Raw genomic sequence first — 18,551 nt, 5'->3', positions numbered from 1 at the left:
GAGCACTGCTGTTGCCTCTTTGAATAGTAATATACTGCCCACTTGTGGTGGCAGAAGGCAATTGTCTTTGGAAGCTAGCTTCACTACCAATCGGTGCATCTATTGTTTCTATCATTTTCATGGGTTTGACCCATCTAATCTCTTTTTTTTATTTGTTACATAACTATAGCTGGCACTTTTGAACATCCTTAATGTGAACAGCCAAGTATAGCTGGCTTACACTCTGCCTTCCAGTGTTGCCCATCGGAAAGGCTCTAAAGTCATGCAAATGTCAACATGATCATAGAGCACATCGTAACAACTACAGTAGTTCTGAGAGACCATAAACCAGCCCTTAACCATCTAGTCTTCACCCTGTAGGTAAAATCACAACATAGTGTGTTAAAACACTAAAAGTAAAGCTTAAATACAATTGCACCTTTGTCTTGCATGTCTAAAAAAGAGTAGCGCAAAAACACACCCAGAAATCACCCACTGGTGAGAACAGTGAGAAGATTACAAAGATGGTGATGATTGGCAAATGTTTCATCTGCTTCCTCAGCTTTTCAGTTGAAGACATCTGGGACCGTCCTCAGTCCGTTTGATCCATTATTGATATTGAAAATATCGATTAGGGCAAAATATCGATTAGGGCGATCATAGAAAGTAGTACTGTCACGACACGATGAATATTAGTACATAAAATGAAACTCTTATTTTAATTTACATTAGATGTTATTTTTCCTTGCTTTGTGCACCAACTCATCAACATCTCATTCATATCCACAATTAAATGAACCACCTAATAATCATCCAGAACTTCCCCCAGTGTTCACCAAGAACTTTGGAGTGAAGGCTGTGATGAAAACATCTGTGCTGCTGACCTGGGAAGTGCCAGAAACCTACAAATCTCAAGTACCTCTCAAGGTAAGAAGAGCCCACAATTCCACCAAGACAGCACCAACACTGACAAATAACAGACTTAAATAAACAAAATCCATCTCTCAAACCTCAAATCGCATAATAGAATTCCTGAAATTTAGCTATGGCTTTCAGTTATGGTCTGCCACTCCGAGATTTTCAGTCGTCCCATCTGGCCCCCCCTGTGAAAAATAAGTAAGTGTTCATTCAGACATTCATTGGTTCTAGTTTCCTGTTAGGCTTCAAATCAATTGTGGCGCACAAAGTTCAATACATACAATTTTGCATAGCGTCAAATCATAACATACAGTACATTACCTCAAGGCACTTTACATAGTGAGGTTGAGACCTCACAATATTACAGAGACACACAACAGTTCCCACAATAAGCAGCACTTGGCGACTGTGGAGACTACTACTACTGCTACTACTAATAATAATAATGATAATAAAAGCTGCAAGGGGCAATGGTCAAGCCATCGGACCAAAGTTTGTGACATTTATTAATTTGATAATTTGGAAGGATGAATATCACTCTCTGGATTTGCCAGAGAGGCAAGATATATCTTCAGATCAGTGGCAGCTGGTCTGGGAAGGTCCCACCCCAAGTCAGAGACGCTCCTGCCAGTATACCACAAGAACAATGTGAACCAAGGCCAAGACCAAGGTATAATTTGATCACTGAACTGAACTTACCATACCAGAGGGGATATGTCCACATTCGGTCTCTACAAAACATCCTGACAAACATTACCAAACATGTTCAGCTAACCAATGAGGGGGAGACTCTGCAGACCCGTTAAGGCCATCGCCATGACCAAACCTTGACAAAAAGGCTCTGGAACTTTGACTACCAGGCTATGACACAATGATTTTATTTCCTCAAACCTCACCAGCTTGTGTTCAAGTACAGTAATAAGACATTTCTGTTACTGTAATATTTTCCTTTTTTGTATGTGTAGGGTCGATTCCCAGTCCTGAGCCATCATGAATTAACATATATGGAATTCATATGATGACAAAGGACTGGGAATCTATTCTTCACCCTCTGGCTGTGAATTCATCCTGTTGTCTACTGACAGGGTGAGGGTTAAATCTGGGTGCTTCGGTTTCCTCCCACATCTGTAAAAAAAAAAGAAGAAGCATACAGCATTGCAGGCATGGTAGTTCAAATTCAATAAACACAGTCATATGTATCCATTTTCTGCTCTTAGAATTATTAATTCAGAATTGTAAATATTCCACTTAGACTGAAGTTGGGTTGTCTTACAAGTTGAAATTTGATTGTTTTTACTGATGTGTTTATTCACTAGATGAACACATTATTATTCTTTCACAGTCATCATGTGTATTTAAAATTATTAGTTAAAAACCCACCAAAGAAATGAGCTCCATTACATGAAATGTGCTCCAATAATCAGAGGGAAGTGTGTAGAGTGACCTTATTTTTGGCCACTGATGAAATAGAGATATATGATGGATAAAGTATTTTCGACACCTGCTGATAGACACCTCCTTCAAGGATGACTGATGATACACACGTGTACCAAATGTTGTGTGTATAGGCGAAACTGGATGTTGGACCTTGCTTTTCTAGATAAAACAGGGGGCGCTTTAGCGACTGCTGTCCCAGTCTAGCTCCACCAACAGACAAAAACTGAGCAGAAAAACTCTTTCGTCCCCCTGGCCATCAGACTGTACAACAGCTCCTGGTCAAGGCAGGGAGGACAATAGAGAAGGACAATTTATCTCAACCCTCATTTGCACTTTTTCCCGTAATTTAATTTTGTATTTTTATTTTATGTAGGATTGACGTATGTTTAATGTATGTTTGTAAATGCTGCTGGATGCCTGAATTTCCCTCGGGATAAATAAAGTATCTACTACTTTGCCATGCCCATGGTAAAGAATAATTTAACTAAAATTAAATCACAATTGTGGCATGTGTGCAAATTTTTTGAGCATGTTTAGGCCCTCAAATTATATATATTTTTTTATATTTTTATTTAATTTTATATATATATATACTTGTCACTTTGTGAAACTTTTTTTGATGTTTTGGTCTCTTTAAAAGAACAGCTGCACCATAAATCCTCCAAAAAAATCAATTTGCACCATATTTAGTTCAGTCTGTAACCGCACTTTATGACTGGTCATTTATTACTGGGCTTGTCTGTGCTGTCCCTCAGCCGGTGGCACCATGTAGCGCTAATGATTAGCTTAAGTGCAAAAACAAGTTTATGATCATGGATCAGCATGTGAATAATAGTAAGCAGCTGAATCATACTTGATTTACTGAGCCCCTTGTAATGGAAAGCAATACGACAGTGAATACTTCACAAAGAACACAGGGAGCACAAAGGTCACAAAGTTTGTAGTGCACTGCACAACATTTACACATAACACTGTTATCTTACAAATAAATAATTAGAAATAAAGTTAGCACTATACTGCACTCATACTGCACAGAGAAATGAGTGAAAGTGACAACAAAAAGCAGAAACATCTTTTAAAGGTTATGATGGCTTCCAATACAAAGCCAAGCTGCAAGCCATTTCCTCATTTTCTTCGGGATTGTGCTTCACTGAACAAAAACTTGAAAAACTTTAATAAAACTGGAGTCACTACACGTTGAGATTGTAGTGTAACATTACATATTTTAGTGGATCTATTTATCTAACTTTATTTTACTGATGTGCTCTATATCAGTGCATATGACCTGTCAAATACATAAATTGAATTAATAAATGAATTAACAGCATATCCTCATAACATTAATAGGAATGAGTGGCATTGTCAGAAAACATAATTGTTATTGCAGTTGACTTGTATACAAATGTAATTAATAGTAGACAGGGATGTTTTAGGGGAAGCTTGATGCTTGAACAATTTCTTGGCAAACCATATCCTAAGCAGTGACTATGAGCTGCTTCCACAGGTCTTTCACAGTGAGGTTGCCAGATTGGTGCCAGGTTTTACTGCATTTAGCAAACTTACTGGAGAAGCGGCACAGAGGTGCTGCACAGGTGGATCAATCAGTGTTGGTTTACATAGAGCCAGACAAGCTGCCTCGATCTTCTCATTTAACTGTCAACAAGAAAGAACATACTGTTTATATCTTTTCCTACATTATATGATCATGCAAGGAATAGAGTGAGGGGAATCTTGAGGGACATTTAGACAATAAAAACATAATTTAAAAAATGAATCAGTTACAGTTCACATCATAGTCAGCCAGTGTAGCAAACATTATTTGTTTCCAGTCGGACTGTTTTCTTGTTACTAAGAAACGTCATCCTGTCTTCAGATCCTGTACAACCAGCAGAGTGTGGAGGTCCAGGGGAACCTGAAGAGGAAGCTGATCACTCAGCTGCAGCCAGATACTGATTACTCATTTGTGCTGATGAGCCGGGGGAACAGTGCCGGTGGCCTCCAGCAGCAGGTCGCCATCCGAACAGCTCCAGACCTGCTGTTGATGAAACCTGCTCCCTACCAACACGATGTCGACGAGGGTGGTAAAGTGACAGTCAGTCTGCCCAGTGCCCCTGCCGGAGCCCGTGTCAGGTCTGTACTGTCTGTAAGTCTGAGGGAAACCATATCTGAAATATCCTTTCTCCTCTGCACATGTCACTTTGATATAGTAGTGGTAGGTACATGGGTGGGTACAATGCAAACAGGAATGGCTAATTGCTAATTCAGCAACTTTTAATGGAACAAATTTTCCAGACTCTGAACAAATACAGCCTCAAAGTTGGGTTTCATGGCCTTTTGTTCCCTTGATGGCTTAAATTTTCTCTACTCACTTTCTGTAGTACTCAGACCTACAGAATATTTGCATTTAGTGTGATTCAGAATATCATATTAGCAAAACAGGTTTGAATTAGTAAATTTTCACACTGAGCTGTGAACAATCACACAAGGATGAGCAGCTCTTACTGTTGATAAACCTCAGGCCTCAATCTTTAAAATGATAGCAGTGTTTTAATGGCATACTGTGTTTTAGTATCTAATGGTACTTTGTATTTCTACCCCACTACATTTATGTGAGTACTGTAGATCCTGGGTCATTTGCAGATTTTACAAGAGACCATGGTTTATTGTTATACATGACACTTCCAAACAGTTTAATTGGTGGTTACAGGTTGCCACACCTCAACTAGCTGCAACATTAAGATGCACCTTAGCAGTAATACAAAATACATTAGATTTAATTTATATTGATTGGTTCGATTAGTATGTTTGACAGAGACACAGAGACAATGATTTTTGTGTAAAATCAATAGCTCAGACGCAGGCCTGCCTATAGGGCAGCCATTACAGCAGCCATTACAAGACTGCTCTATTTACTTCTCGTCCTGTTCCAGCCTGTTCATAACTAGGCGAGTTCTGTCAGGTCAGAGGAGTTTTTAGAAGAAACTAAACATTCAGTCCCAACAACACTATAATTACAACCCATAACCACTTGGACATTTTAACAATAGCCCCCATGCTCCGTCCCAGCTCCCTCCTGATACTAGAAAGCAATTTATTTAAGAGTTGAGCTATAAACACAATTAATCACCAGAGAGAATCCAAGTGCGAAGGCTGCAATTCACAAGTTTTTTTTTATTATTGCTTCCAAGCTCTTTCAAGAAGACAGGCACTGCCAATTACTGCTGCTTAATTGTGTTTCAAGAGTTTGTTTCTCTGAAGGAATCATCCACAAGTAAGCCTTAATGAGAGATGTGGGGTCTGATGAACAAAAAGAAAAACTAATTTAATGTCTACAGTTTTTATCGAAGTTTCAGGAGTCAAAAACCTGAAATGATACAAAAGTAATCTGTAAACTGCTCAAGTTAAAAAACAAAAGTTCAGTTCACCAATAACTGAAAAATCATGTAAATATAATAGAAAACGGGTCTACGAAGGCATTGGTTAATGTTGGGTTTTGCTGCAGCAATGGAAGCAACATCACAACTTCTGTTGATGACTTACAAACAGTATTAGGACAGTACTGTCCTGCTGGAAGTACTATTGCTATCTTATAGGGGATACTGCTTTTTATGTCTCATGGAGTTCATCTTGTAGCCAAGTAACTCTAGGATCACTGCTGATGTAGTGTATATCAGCTTGTTGGTCTCAGTTTTGGTCACAGTAGGGATAGCGTTTAGTGCATTGTTTGTGCATATAAATTTGGGTATCTGTGGTGCTTGCCAACAGACATTGACCTTGCTGCTCTGGGACAGGAATGTATTTCATGAAAATATGTTGTTCTGCAGCATTGTGGAAATATTCTAAATGTGTGACTGGTGGCTGTGGCTCAGGAGGTAGAGTCATTCGTCGTAACCGTCATCGCTGACAAACTCGCCTGGAGTAGGCAAGGCCTTGACAGCCAGCATTAATGTGGCTGCAGCCCCATATTCGGCTGTCGATCTCCCTCTCAATTTTCATCTGACTCTTGAAGAAGACCATGAGATACTTTAGCTCCTCACTTTGGGCAGCAACTCACCCCCAACATGAAGAGAGCAATCCACCATTTCCGGCATAGAACCATGGCCTCAGACTTAGAGGTGCTAAACCTAATCCTAGCCGCTTGACACTCGGCTGCCAACTGCCAAGTGTGCACTGGAGGTCACGGTCCGGTGATGCCACCAGAACCACATCATCCGCAAAAAAGCATCGATGCAATTCTGAGAAGCTACAATTCCGTATGAAATCAACCTTGTTTTTTGAAAAACATGTTTTATTTGCGATGTCATTAAGAAATACTGCACCCCCACAATCCTAAACTGTAACAACGATGTCTCTGATTGGTGGAGATCACTGATACCATGGAAACTCTTACTATACCTGCAAACTTCATGTCAGCTAGTGATGCTGCGTTCCATTGGAACTCAGGTGTCGGGTTGTAGTTCCATTATACCTCAGACCTTGAAATTACAGAACTCTGAGTTGGAAGTTGCAACTCGAATGGAGTATGTCAGAGGAACCACACCAACCCCGACTTCTGAGCTCCGAACACCGAATCTGAGATGTAAAGGGACGGAGCATGAATTACTGGTACCCACTGCTACCACTGAACTCTAGGATATACCTTATTTACGCACACATCTTTTAGGCATCCATAGCAGAGTTTCTTCTCCTTTATGTAGTTGCGCCGCTGTGACGACCACATCTCTAAGAACTTGGGATACGCATGGAGTTGGTGTCTATTTTTTCCTCAAAAAACACATGGAGTCTTTACCTTTCTCTGACCCCACCTTTGGTTTATGTTGTCTGTAGCTGCCTGAGTGATTATTACACTAGTCTTGTTTCTTTTCGTGTCTCATTGAATTTTCTTGCCAGTGTGAGTCTGATTACCGAAGAGCATGGAATGATGTAATTGGATTGCAGGCATCCCAGCTTCAGTAAATATTCCAAAGCACTTAAAGCTTGGAAATTCTTGCTTCTCGTTCAGACTTTGTGTAACGTGGCGGTTCCAGTTTGAAGCCCAGTCTGGTAGCTTGTGGACCAGTTTCTGGATCCTTCACAGTCATTTAATATGTTGAGACTGTTGACATCAGGTATGGCATCTTGGCAGGCATTTAGAAAATTAAATAAGTTTCTAAGTCCTTCGGCATCCTTAATCAATCGGCAATTGGTGAGCTTCTGTCTGAATGCCCTCTGAATGGTGAATGGCTGGCCAAAGCGACAACTTAGCTTTTTCCAGGCATTCCTGATATGTTTCATCATCGTTTCAAAAGAAGGTTCCATCTATCTTTAGATAGTAGAGTTTTTCAGCTGGAGTGATAGCCCTTTGGTCAATAAGTGAGTTAAACACTGCCTTCCATTCAGATAATTGTAATGGAACACCACTAAAAACAAATGGCTCTGGAATAGGGAGTCTATTCAAGGCTATGCTGTCTGAGCAAGAGAGGAAATGTCTCTATGAGATGGTGATGGAACATGGGCTAGAAGGGCAGTTGTATGCAAATTCTTTGCTTCCTTGTCCCTTTCATTGTAAGTATAATCAGCAGCTTAACGTTCCTACTCATTATTGTACACTTTCAGCTTGTCCTTAGCTGCTCGCACTTCCTTCTCTGCCTGCAATCGCTCCAGCTCATCCTTCTGGGTATCTAGGGTTTCGTTGATGTTCCTCTAAGTCTCGAATTGCTTCCTTTATCTTTCTTCTGCTATAATAATCTCATAATTTGTTTCCTTCACTACAAGTTCTGCTGCCACGTCCACACTCTTGGCTGCCATAGATGATGCCATTGAGTGGCGGTCAGACTTACTGTGACTTATTAAGGAAGCCGCAGATCCATAGACTGTAATGTACTGGTTTAGACCCAAGCGCGAGACACACGTAACTATGTTGGTAATCAGCTTTATTGTTCACAAACTGCCGGTGGGCAGACAACGCCGATGGAACTGTCCCGGTGGATGACACCAACCAGGAAATTGTCAGTACACAGGCAAGGCTCTGAGTCGGGGGCAGAAGGCAGAGGTCTTTACCGGGATCAAGGCGAGACGGGAAGGTCGGGGGCAGCAGGCAGAGGTCTTTTCCGGGGTTCAGGCGAAGCAGGGAAACCAGGGACAAAGGCAGGGTCGTAACCAGGGCTGAGGCGATACGGCAGAGTCGGGGGCAGAACCAGAGTCGATACCGGGAGATCCGTCCATGGGTAATCGCTGGAAAGTCTGACATAGAGTACAAAGAACAATCTGGCGGTGAGTGAATGAGTGAGAGGAGGTTATATACGGACCTGATTGGTGATGAGCTGCTGCTGCGGGGCCAGGTGAGGTGCTGAGGTGGATGTAGCTGATTGCCCGTGCGGGACAGAGGGGAGGTGACGTGGGAACCTACTGGGCATGACGTTGAGCTGACTGTGACATAGACAGATTTAACAAATTCACGGTGGAGTATTATATATATATTATATATATATAACATTGTCTTTCCTGAACTTCATTAAACTCACCTTCATCGTCTATTTCTCTGCTGTAGGTAATGTTGATTCTTTCTATTGTAAGAGATTCACAAGTATTAACTCGTCTTCTTACGTCAGTGGAAGGTGAGATCATATCTCTAATTCCATAATACATTCATTATGTCTTCCTTGCCTTTCTTACGTTCTTCAATGAGAGACCATCGCACAAGTATCTGGCATGTATGACTTCTGTTGGTCTCATGCTTTGCGTACATGGAGCTTCCATTGCTTGTACGTGGAGACCAGCCTTCTCTCTGTTTTCTCCCTAATGCTACCTGACTCTGAAACTGAGAATGCCCGAGTGTATGACAGCCAGGATGAATGACAATTAAAGTATAACTAAAGCAAGCATGAGAGTAGTCTTCCTGTCTGAACTTACGATACATCTACAATGGCCAATGGCTTAAGGTAACAGTCTGTTTGTAGATATTGAGTTGTGTTACTCTTTTTTCTTTTTATGTTAGTTCCAACACTTAACACACAACAATATATACTATACATTCATTATTTGTACAGTACTGGAAATAAAACGTGTATCCATCCCATCCCATTCTATTCTTATTTTGTAAAAATTTTCGTAAAGAAAGCTTGTGTCCGTAACACCTGTCCCTGGCCCTGAAAAGCCCAGTACAGGCACGTCACCATCAGCGGATTTAATCGCTTTACCACCTGTCTCCCTTTGCACTGGTAAGATGCCCAGTCCCAACATCCCTGGTGGAGATGACCTCATCCTACTCAGAGTCAGAGTCAGAGCCCACCACATCCAATCAGGCCAAAGTATATGTGATTTGGAAGGAATATCTTGTCCAATTTCCGTGGCTCAGATTTGATAAAACAGTGAACATTATGTATTGCATTTATTGCAAAGAGTGCAGCCAAAGCATGACTGGGAACATTGCATTTGCTGTCAGAGCATTGACGTTCCGAAACAAAACATTAAAAAGCACAATGTCTCTAAGAACACAATATGTGCTGTGACAGGTGTGTGGTCAGCAGAGCAGCCCCCCTTCCCACAGTGTTTAAGCTGCAGGCAGCAGCAAACTGAAGCAGCGAGAAGTCAGCAATGATAATACAATTTAACACTGCTTATAATATAGCCAAAGAAGAGCTACCATTTACAACATTTAGGTCCCGAATCATCCTCATGAAAAAGCACCTTTAGCTTTGTCCCATCTAAAATAAACATGCTTAAGAGTAATTTACAGAGAGGAAGAGTCATTGTAAAAAATCTACAACAAATGTAAGAAAAAATCCTCTACAACACTGTATAATAATTTTTGTGTATGTATACATGACTTAAGGGTGTGTGATGCATTTGTATCTCTGTGTTTGATACAGGTGGTACTACATAGTGGTTGTCCCTGTCACCCCAGCTTCTCTGAGCAGCTGGGAGAGCCCTGAAGACATGGACATACATGAGGTGAGTGAATGTGCTCTTAGTATTAATCATGTAGGAGGGACCAAGGGTCTGTCCACACAAACACAGATGCTCCCAAGGGAAAACCATTACATTTTCAAGTTGAGACTTTGTTTTCAGGTAACACTGGGATTAGGGTTGTGGTCAGGTTAAATTACCCTTTCCTTCCAATCAAAAAAGCTACAGTATGCTTAACTTCAGTGTGTCTCATTAAAACACTGAGGCCTTGTGCAAGAACCACTTGCACCATCGCAACATACTGTAAATATGATAATTTGTATTTTCTCTGCCCTGCAGTGTGAAGTTCTTTTTTCCCTCAAATGAAATCTCCCCACATGTGGAAAAACAACTTTTATTCTTGTGCAGAGTTCCTGAGGTCAAGTCTTCCATAGGGCCCATTGTGTGCATACTTGATGCCTAATGGACCGTTCACACTGCGAAATTTGCCTCAGTCGCTTGAGTTGAAATATTTGAACTCGAGCGAAATATTCACGTGAGGCGATAGCCAATTAGCGTTGAGATCCTCCCTCTGTCACTGTTGTCAGACGGCCTGTCATTGTATCAGAAATGGAGGATCACTATTGCCGCTTGTGGGCAGCCGGACCGGGTTGCTATTTGCATCATGACCAGGTGAAGAAGGCTAGGTCTTGGCAGAAAGTGAACAAGGAAGTTGGACGCTAGCTTTAGCCCCAGTTAGCACAAACGCTATGTGTGGTTTTGCCATCGGCATTCCTGTCTGCCTTTTTTTCCTTCAACAGTTTATGTTTATGTGTGTGTGTGAGTGACTTTCCTATTCATTCCTGTCTGCCTTTTTTTCATCCAACAGTTCATGTTTACGTGGTTGTGTGTGTGTATGTGTGTGTGTGTGTGTATGTGTGTGTGCGTGTGTCTGTCTGTCTATCTTTGTCTGTGTTTGTTTGTTTGGTCAAATATTCGCATGTATGACGCAAATAAGCACAGCTTCCAACGCACCATAATGATTGCATTTTCCATTTGCAACCTTTTTTAAATAAAGCCTACTGCCAGTTATTGATCAATGGAAGTTCATCAAGCCTTGCATTGCTTTAACCATCAGGGCAGGATTGTGTATAGTAGAGACACCCACACTGGGCACATGCTCATGAACATATAGTAATTTGGATTAGACATAGAAGGAAAAACTGCTGCTACTATTAACATTAATGAAGGCTCTGTTCAGGTGTCTACGTGAACCATAGCTGTCACAATGATTCAGCATGCACAATAACGGCACAATGAAACTGAGGTAGCTTAATGGAATTCAGAGCTTTTTCACAGACATTTGGATTTGCCCTCATCAGTGAATTAAGGCAAATTAAAAAGAGCTTGATCCCAAAAACAAAGTGTGAGCACAGATGTGGTTAAGGTTTGTGCTCAGTTAATGCAATGCTGGCCTAGGTTTCAGCGTAAGTATGTTGATATCTGGCATAAACTGCCTAAACTGCCTAGCATTCTGCCTTTTCAGTAGATCAATCCAATCTAATTGGGGGTTTTTTCAGCACGGCAAATGGATTTACAAAATCCTCCAAAAATTTTCAAAAAAGGTAAAAAAAGAAAATGCTGGTATAATCCATGATTATGAAGTTCAAGGCTGTTGTGCTATCAACACATGCACACACATTTTACAGGGAATACAAGGTCATGATAATTGTCCTTTAGTATTCTGCAGAATAAGGCGCTGTGTGAGGCCACAGTATGATAATGGTACATACTGTCCTGCTATACTAAAGTTGAATAAACAAATATTATGTAGACATGTTTAAAAAGCAGAATCATAGATCAACTGTGTTTATTAACAAAGATTTCACATTGTTTTAACATCTTATTGACTCACTAAAATGACATGTCTGAGTTGGGTCTGTTGTGTATATCGACCAAACAATCAACAATTGCATTGGGGAAGAAAACGCATTTCTGCATGTCATAACATCTGATCATAGACTGATTGTTGCTGGGAGGCAGGGGTGGCTGTGGCTCAGGAGGTAGATAGAAAAGATTGACCACACGAACCCTGTAACAACCTCCCAGTCCTGAGTGGAAATCTTAGAGATTCTAAGATACAAACAACTAAACTAATACATACCCTCTCGTAATATATGTGATGCAGCCACTTCTCCATATTGGCATACCATAGAAAGGTCAACAAACTTGTTAAAAGATGCTTACAGTTTTTTCGATTGCGACAGTGGGCACAACTGGAGCCACGTGCAAAACTCTAACCACAGTCTGCACAGCTGCAGTTCATGTGGACCCAACTCTAGTTTGTTTATCATTGCTTGAACACAGTTTTCAAAAGTCTACACACTTATTCCATGGCTTCAAACACAACCTGCACAACAATGTGGATTTACAGCACTTTGTTCAAATGCTAACACACTGCTGTCAAAACTGTTAACCACACATTCAAAACGGAATGGATTTCAGTCTGGTGCATTTCAAACACTGCTGATTGCAATTTCAGCTGAAAGTCTAAGGTGTTTTGCTTTAGACTTGTTAGTGAACACAGTAGTATATGTATATATATATATATATATATATATATATATATATATATATATATATATATATATATATATATATGGAAACCTTTAGAAAGACTTTTTTTGGAAATGGACCAAGGAAGACAGGTTGGTGGAAGGAGAAGAGTGGCAGGGAGAGTGCGGATGCGTGGAGGAATACCTTGAAGAAGACAAAGAGCTGTAGTTTCTGATGAAATAAGTGCTACACTTATAGACCATGTTGTGAATCATGGTCTCTCATTGAGAGAGGCAGGGTTGAGGGTGCAACCCAAAATGCAGAGATCTACAGTTGCATCTGTTATGTGAATTTTCCACAGAACAAACAGGACATCTGATATAATGTTGATGAAAACTTGTGGCCTGATGCTGGAGAGAGGAAGGATTACCCCACAATTCTCTGTTACTATTACGTACCTTTAGTTTGTATACTTTTTTTTCAGTAATTACGTAAATGACTACAGACAAAATAGATATAAATATCTATTGAAGCAAACTGCGGATTTTCTTTCCTTCCTCCTTACCTAAAAAAACTTGTTTGTTAGAAAATGATGTAAAAAATATCACTCTTTTCTTTAAAGAAAATATTGATTTGTGTGAAACACACTGTATTGGTGTTTGATGGTAGTGTTTCCTTCCTCCTTACCTAAAAAAAAAATAATAGTAGTATAATAATATAATAATAATAATTTTCATGTGAAATGATTTCACTCTTTTCTTTAAAGAAAATATTGATTTGTGTGAAGTCACTCAAATTATTCAAACTGTAAAGATTAAAAGTTTCTAATTTCTGTATTGGTGTTTGATGGTATAGTGTTTTTACTCTGTGTGTTCTGAGTGACCGTACGTGTTGTCTCCATGAGGATTGTTCAAAGTGTTTCGCTGCACTGAGCCTGTTTTGAGACGTTTGTGAAGAGTTGTGTTGCTTGGAATGAGTTTTGGTGTAATATGAAATGTTCAGCTCAGGTGACTGTTGGTAATGCAGACTGTGGTTAGAGTTTTGCACATGTAGCTCCAGTTGTGCCCACTGTCATTAAGCAATCGAAAAAAAAAACTGTGTTATGCTCTGTAAAGTCTTCATCTTTTCTGCCACAAATGGACACGCATGCACTATGATGTCACAAAAAAAACATCACGAAAAAGAGTTACCCTCTGGGGTCGAATTGATTCCTGTTAAAGTTTTTTTAATTGCTAACAAGCATCGTTCCGTACTGGAGCCACTTTTTCAAAACTCTTCATACAGTCTGCATCACCAACATGCATCTGGGACAAAAACAATTAATCTCACCTCCAAAACTCACTCAAATCACCACAACACTTCGTACATGTCTCAAAATAAGCACTACCAACATATCTATATCATTTCATATTGTAATTTACTTTTTAAAAAATCCTAAAATTCCAGGGCTGCATAATGATTGCAACAAAAACGACAATATGTATAGCATAATCACTCATACTGTACAGTACAAAGGGTTCTAGTTCTCACTCATGTTCATGTTCCGCCCACAACTAAACCCGGTTTTCTCTCCAAGGGTGCTAATTGTGTGAACTGTTGAATTTCTCTGTAATATTGTAAGATCATGACCTGACTATGTAAAGTGCCTTGAGACAATGTATGTTGTGATTTGGCGCTATACAAATAAAATTGAGATTATATACATTTGTAAGCTTTCATTTGGGGGCTCTGTTATCTTGTTAACTAAGGCAAAAGCTTTAGTGAACAAGATAACAGAGAACATGAATAACAACAGAACAAGGATTAGAGCATACATCGATGACTGAACTCAAATGGACATGTGAAAGTGCATAAATGCCCAAAGACACTCGGGCGGGAGTCCCGGCTTCTGTAAGCCACACCCCTCGGGAAGCACAATACATATTTTCGTATCCTGATTGCCAAGTAGTATTAGGTGCCAAGCCTTGAAAGAAAGTTTCATATCTGTAGAGGGATCCGTTTTGCTCTGTCACATTGTATTTTCCATTCTCATGACATGTCAGTTCCAAATCTCCTGTTGTGTCTCCCTCTGGTAGCTCCTGGAGGCTGGTGCTGACAGCAATCTGAAGAGAAAGAGGAGACAGAGCCAGGATTTCCTGCAGCCGTATATCGCTGCCAAGCTGGATGCCCTGCCTGAGATTTTCACTTTGGGAGATGAGAAGAGATACAACGGCTACTACAACAAACCCCTCCCTGGCCAGCAGCAGTATCGGTGCTTTGTCCTGGCTGACCTGAGGGACCACGAGTCTGTGAGTGACCTCGAGTCTGTGAGTGACCTCTTTGTATTTATAAATGTATGAGCATGTATACCACATTTAACATGCTTTAAAGCTCGGAGGGCTTATACTTCATGCATGTATTATGGGTTTTAAAATCCAGAAACCTTTCCCCTTTAATGACATATATGGACATGTACAGTCTCACAAGAATGCCAGTTGCAATGCAGCCACAAAGCAATCATCCCACACCCTCAAAAATAGTCCTTAAATGGAGAAAGGCAACATCACTACGTTTTTTCTAGGTTCAATAAACAAGGAGGTGAGGTTCAGTTTTATTTATTGTTTTTCATTCCTTTAGTCAGCCATATGTAAAACTGCTCCAAAAGTATTAAAATAACCTCATGACAGTTTATAATGTATTGTTGACAGCAGCCATGAGAACTGCTCAAACTACAGATGTTAACCTAGTAGAACTTCTGATCCAAATTAGTCTTGGGTGACCAATTCAGGGTTCAGACCTGACCTCCGTGTTTGTCTTTGTTTGTGTGTGTGTGTGTGTGTGTGTGTGTGTGTGTGTGTGTGTGTGAAAATGTGGTCCTTTTGCAGGAATTATCACTGCACTTATGGCAAATATGTCTGTCTCTGTCTGCTGTGCAAAATACAGTCACAAAACGTTACATCGGATTGGATTAAGCTGCTGCAGTTTCTGCCTTTTTTTCCTGACATTGCACTGCTGCTGGGGCAATGTGGATCTATTGCTTTTTCATTTGCATTTCTAAGTTGCCAGATAAACTGTTCTCATGTAAAAACGTAATTTCTGCCCAGCAGGTCACATTCTACTTGCAACTACAGTGTTCAGTGTACAGAGTTTTTTGTTATGAATTGCACTGCTTTTCCTCCCCAGTAGTTCCCATCTTTGGAACAAAATAACAGCCCCTGTGGTGGCAGTGTGCACATGCCAGGCACTCGCAGTGATGCTAATCACGTCCTGGAGTCATGCGTGCATCTGCAGGTATATCTTTCAGCCAATGAAGTCATGACCCCTGCTGCTACCCACAGACATCATGCTTCCAGAGCACAGCATCTTCAGACTACCTCTAGGATTTTTGCTTTTATTCCCCTGCTCGGGCATTTGCCCTTGTGACATTGTCATTTCAATGTGTTGAAATCTGAAGGAAAAGTTTTGGTCCAGAACACCAGATGTGTCTTCCGGCCTACTACAGTCGGTGTTTATAGAACTCCAGAGGGTATAAACTTATATATTATATATACAATATGCTATTTCCAAACTGTATGTTGTTGTTTGGTACTGCATTAATCCTGTACTTGCCCATGAACACTAAAAACTATCTGACAAAAAAGGCATACTGTTGCTGCAATACATTAACACACAAATGTACACATCATGTATGATGTTTACATCATCATGCCAATCGGAGCTGGAGCGATCTCGCTATATAAACATGGGGAGGGCCCTGCACATGCATGGGCCAGTTCCAACACAAAGAACAGAGATGTTCAGGATCACACAGAGGGAGTGTGACTTTATTTTGTGCTCAGGACACCTGCACTACGTATTTACGAAGAAAATAGTTTCTAATATCGTATATATAACTTTAAATTTCCTGAGAAAAAAACGTTACTCAAACTAAGCCTTTTAAACACAGCAACAACCCTATTCTGGCCAGTTTAGTTTCATATCAAAATTGATACTAATAAAATATGAATAAAACAAATTTGACGATGAACATGTTTGATGCTGCCACTTCTTGAAGCGCAGAGTTTTAGTCAAATATTGACAGCATGACATTTTTTTCCAACCTGTTTGACAGCCAATTTATCGTTTCTTTATGGTCAGTTACTTTTGCAGATGAAGGAAATGTTGAGTTAAGTACATTTTTGATTAAACACCCCCTGTATTACATACTATCAACCAGCAATTATATGCCATTACTAGGCAGTGCCTTAGTTCAATTACAACTTTGGTCAAGAGTGTGTAGACTCACACAATATATATTTCATTGTGTAAGACATAGATCAGCAGCACCCAAATTCAGTAAATAAAATGACATCAGCTGCATGTGATTCAAAAATAGAAACCTAATCACATTCATTGAAAACAGGGGAATTAAGCCTATCTGTTACTGTGCCTGCAAAGCTGCTGGCAGGGTAGAGGCAAGAGGAAAAGAGGAGTGTGAGAAGGAAAAAAGGGGGTGGGGGGGTTGAAAGAAGGAAAAGGGCACTGCTACAAGCTGGGATGTGTGAAACTGGATAAAGGAAAAAGGCCATATAAACAGTGTGATAACTTAAAGCAGAGGAAGGACGGGGGATGGCTCCCTATGAAGGCAAAGCCCTGTGGGATTGACAGAGAGGTGAGGAGAAAAGAGAGGGAGCTTAATGGGAGGATAAGATCAGGTGGGGGTTGTTGGGGGGGTGCACAGACGTACTTGAGAAGGCGAAAAAATGCTGCAATCATTGGAAAGATAACGTCATGGATGCTGGTTAGAGTTTCTGATAGGAGGAGGCGAGAGAGACTGGTGGTTGTGGGAAACACAATGAGTCTCCTGAATGGCATCATCCTCCTGCTGTTATTGAAGTGACAATTCTTCCACCCACCATCTCTCTCCAGCTCTCAGTGTATCAGCAGCAGCATGTAGGATTACTATCTATCAGGTAGTCTAGCTGAGATTGATCACTTCCAAATATCCCCCCAGAGATTATATAAATATTTTTCAGAATATGCCACTGCAGCGTTTCAAAGTAAAGAAATTGTCATTTTCCAAGAAAAATAAAGTTTTCTGTGGCAGTAAATTTGCTAAAGGTGCCCAAAAAATTGATCCAGAGAAAAAAAAGATGAAAAGGAGACAGATGAGCTGAACATGTTATCAAGCTCCACACTTCTTAGCAGTTAAGGTTTTCGAGGTTTCTTAAAAAACACAATATTTGTAATAGAGTTTGGAATGTTGTCAGTGGTCTGTCCTCTTAAAGAAATGTTCCACTTCGTCAGAAGTTAGGGGGCTGCATGGCAGAGTGTGTCAGACCAGGGAGGGACAAACCCTAATGCAAGGTGCTTGTTGTTTGTGGACTAATTTCACTTTAACCTGGCTTTACTTGGCTACAATCTTCTTTATTCTGTCACCCTAACATGACCTCAAATCTGCTGAAGCAACTCTTAATTCATACATATAGTACCTTTTCTTTATGCAGTTCATGGTAATGTTTAGGTTACAAAATATAATAAAGCCAAGGTTAAATCTTACACCCCGATAAATTGACAGGAAAATTGATGTGGCAAATTCTGAAAAATTACTTTTTTTTACACATTCAGAGCCAATTTTGTACAAATTCTGCATTTCTATGATTTCTGTGCATGATACTAGTAGTGAAGGTTTAGCATGTTAACCACATTCCCATTCAAGTGGCTTTTCCAGTGCAAAAATTGGAGTTTGATTTTCGGACCACAGCCGTGCACCCACCCCACCACCAGTTCTTATACTCGACAGAATTTGATCCAGTTTGACGTCCACTATTAAATTC

General features: G+C 40.3%; 1 protein-coding gene across 18 annotated transcripts in view; it reads left to right on the top strand.

Moving 5' to 3' along the window:
* The window catches only part of ptprfa (protein tyrosine phosphatase receptor type Fa), a 300,666-nt gene that overhangs the window by 236,994 nt on the left and 45,121 nt on the right, over positions 1-18,551 (top strand). For 10 of the 18 annotated variants that reach the window (XM_035647715.2, XM_035647718.2, XM_035647708.2 and 7 more), the window contains 4 exons: positions 809-906; positions 4,208-4,464; positions 10,185-10,266; positions 14,832-15,062. In XM_035647715.2, the coding sequence (XP_035503608.1) occupies positions 809-906; positions 4,208-4,464; positions 10,185-10,266; positions 14,832-15,062 (668 nt within the window). The remainder of the gene's footprint in view (positions 1-808; positions 907-4,207; positions 4,465-10,184; positions 10,267-14,831; positions 15,063-18,551) is intronic. The other 8 variants (XM_035647719.2, XM_035647721.2, XM_035647720.2 and 5 more) reach the window with 1 other exon arrangement.

This window comes from Scophthalmus maximus, chromosome 7 (assembly GCF_022379125.1).
Source record: "Scophthalmus maximus strain ysfricsl-2021 chromosome 7, ASM2237912v1, whole genome shotgun sequence".
In the NCBI taxonomy this organism is placed as follows: domain Eukaryota; kingdom Metazoa; phylum Chordata; class Actinopteri; order Pleuronectiformes; family Scophthalmidae; genus Scophthalmus; species Scophthalmus maximus.
This window is presented reverse-complemented; position numbering and strand designations above follow the sequence as displayed.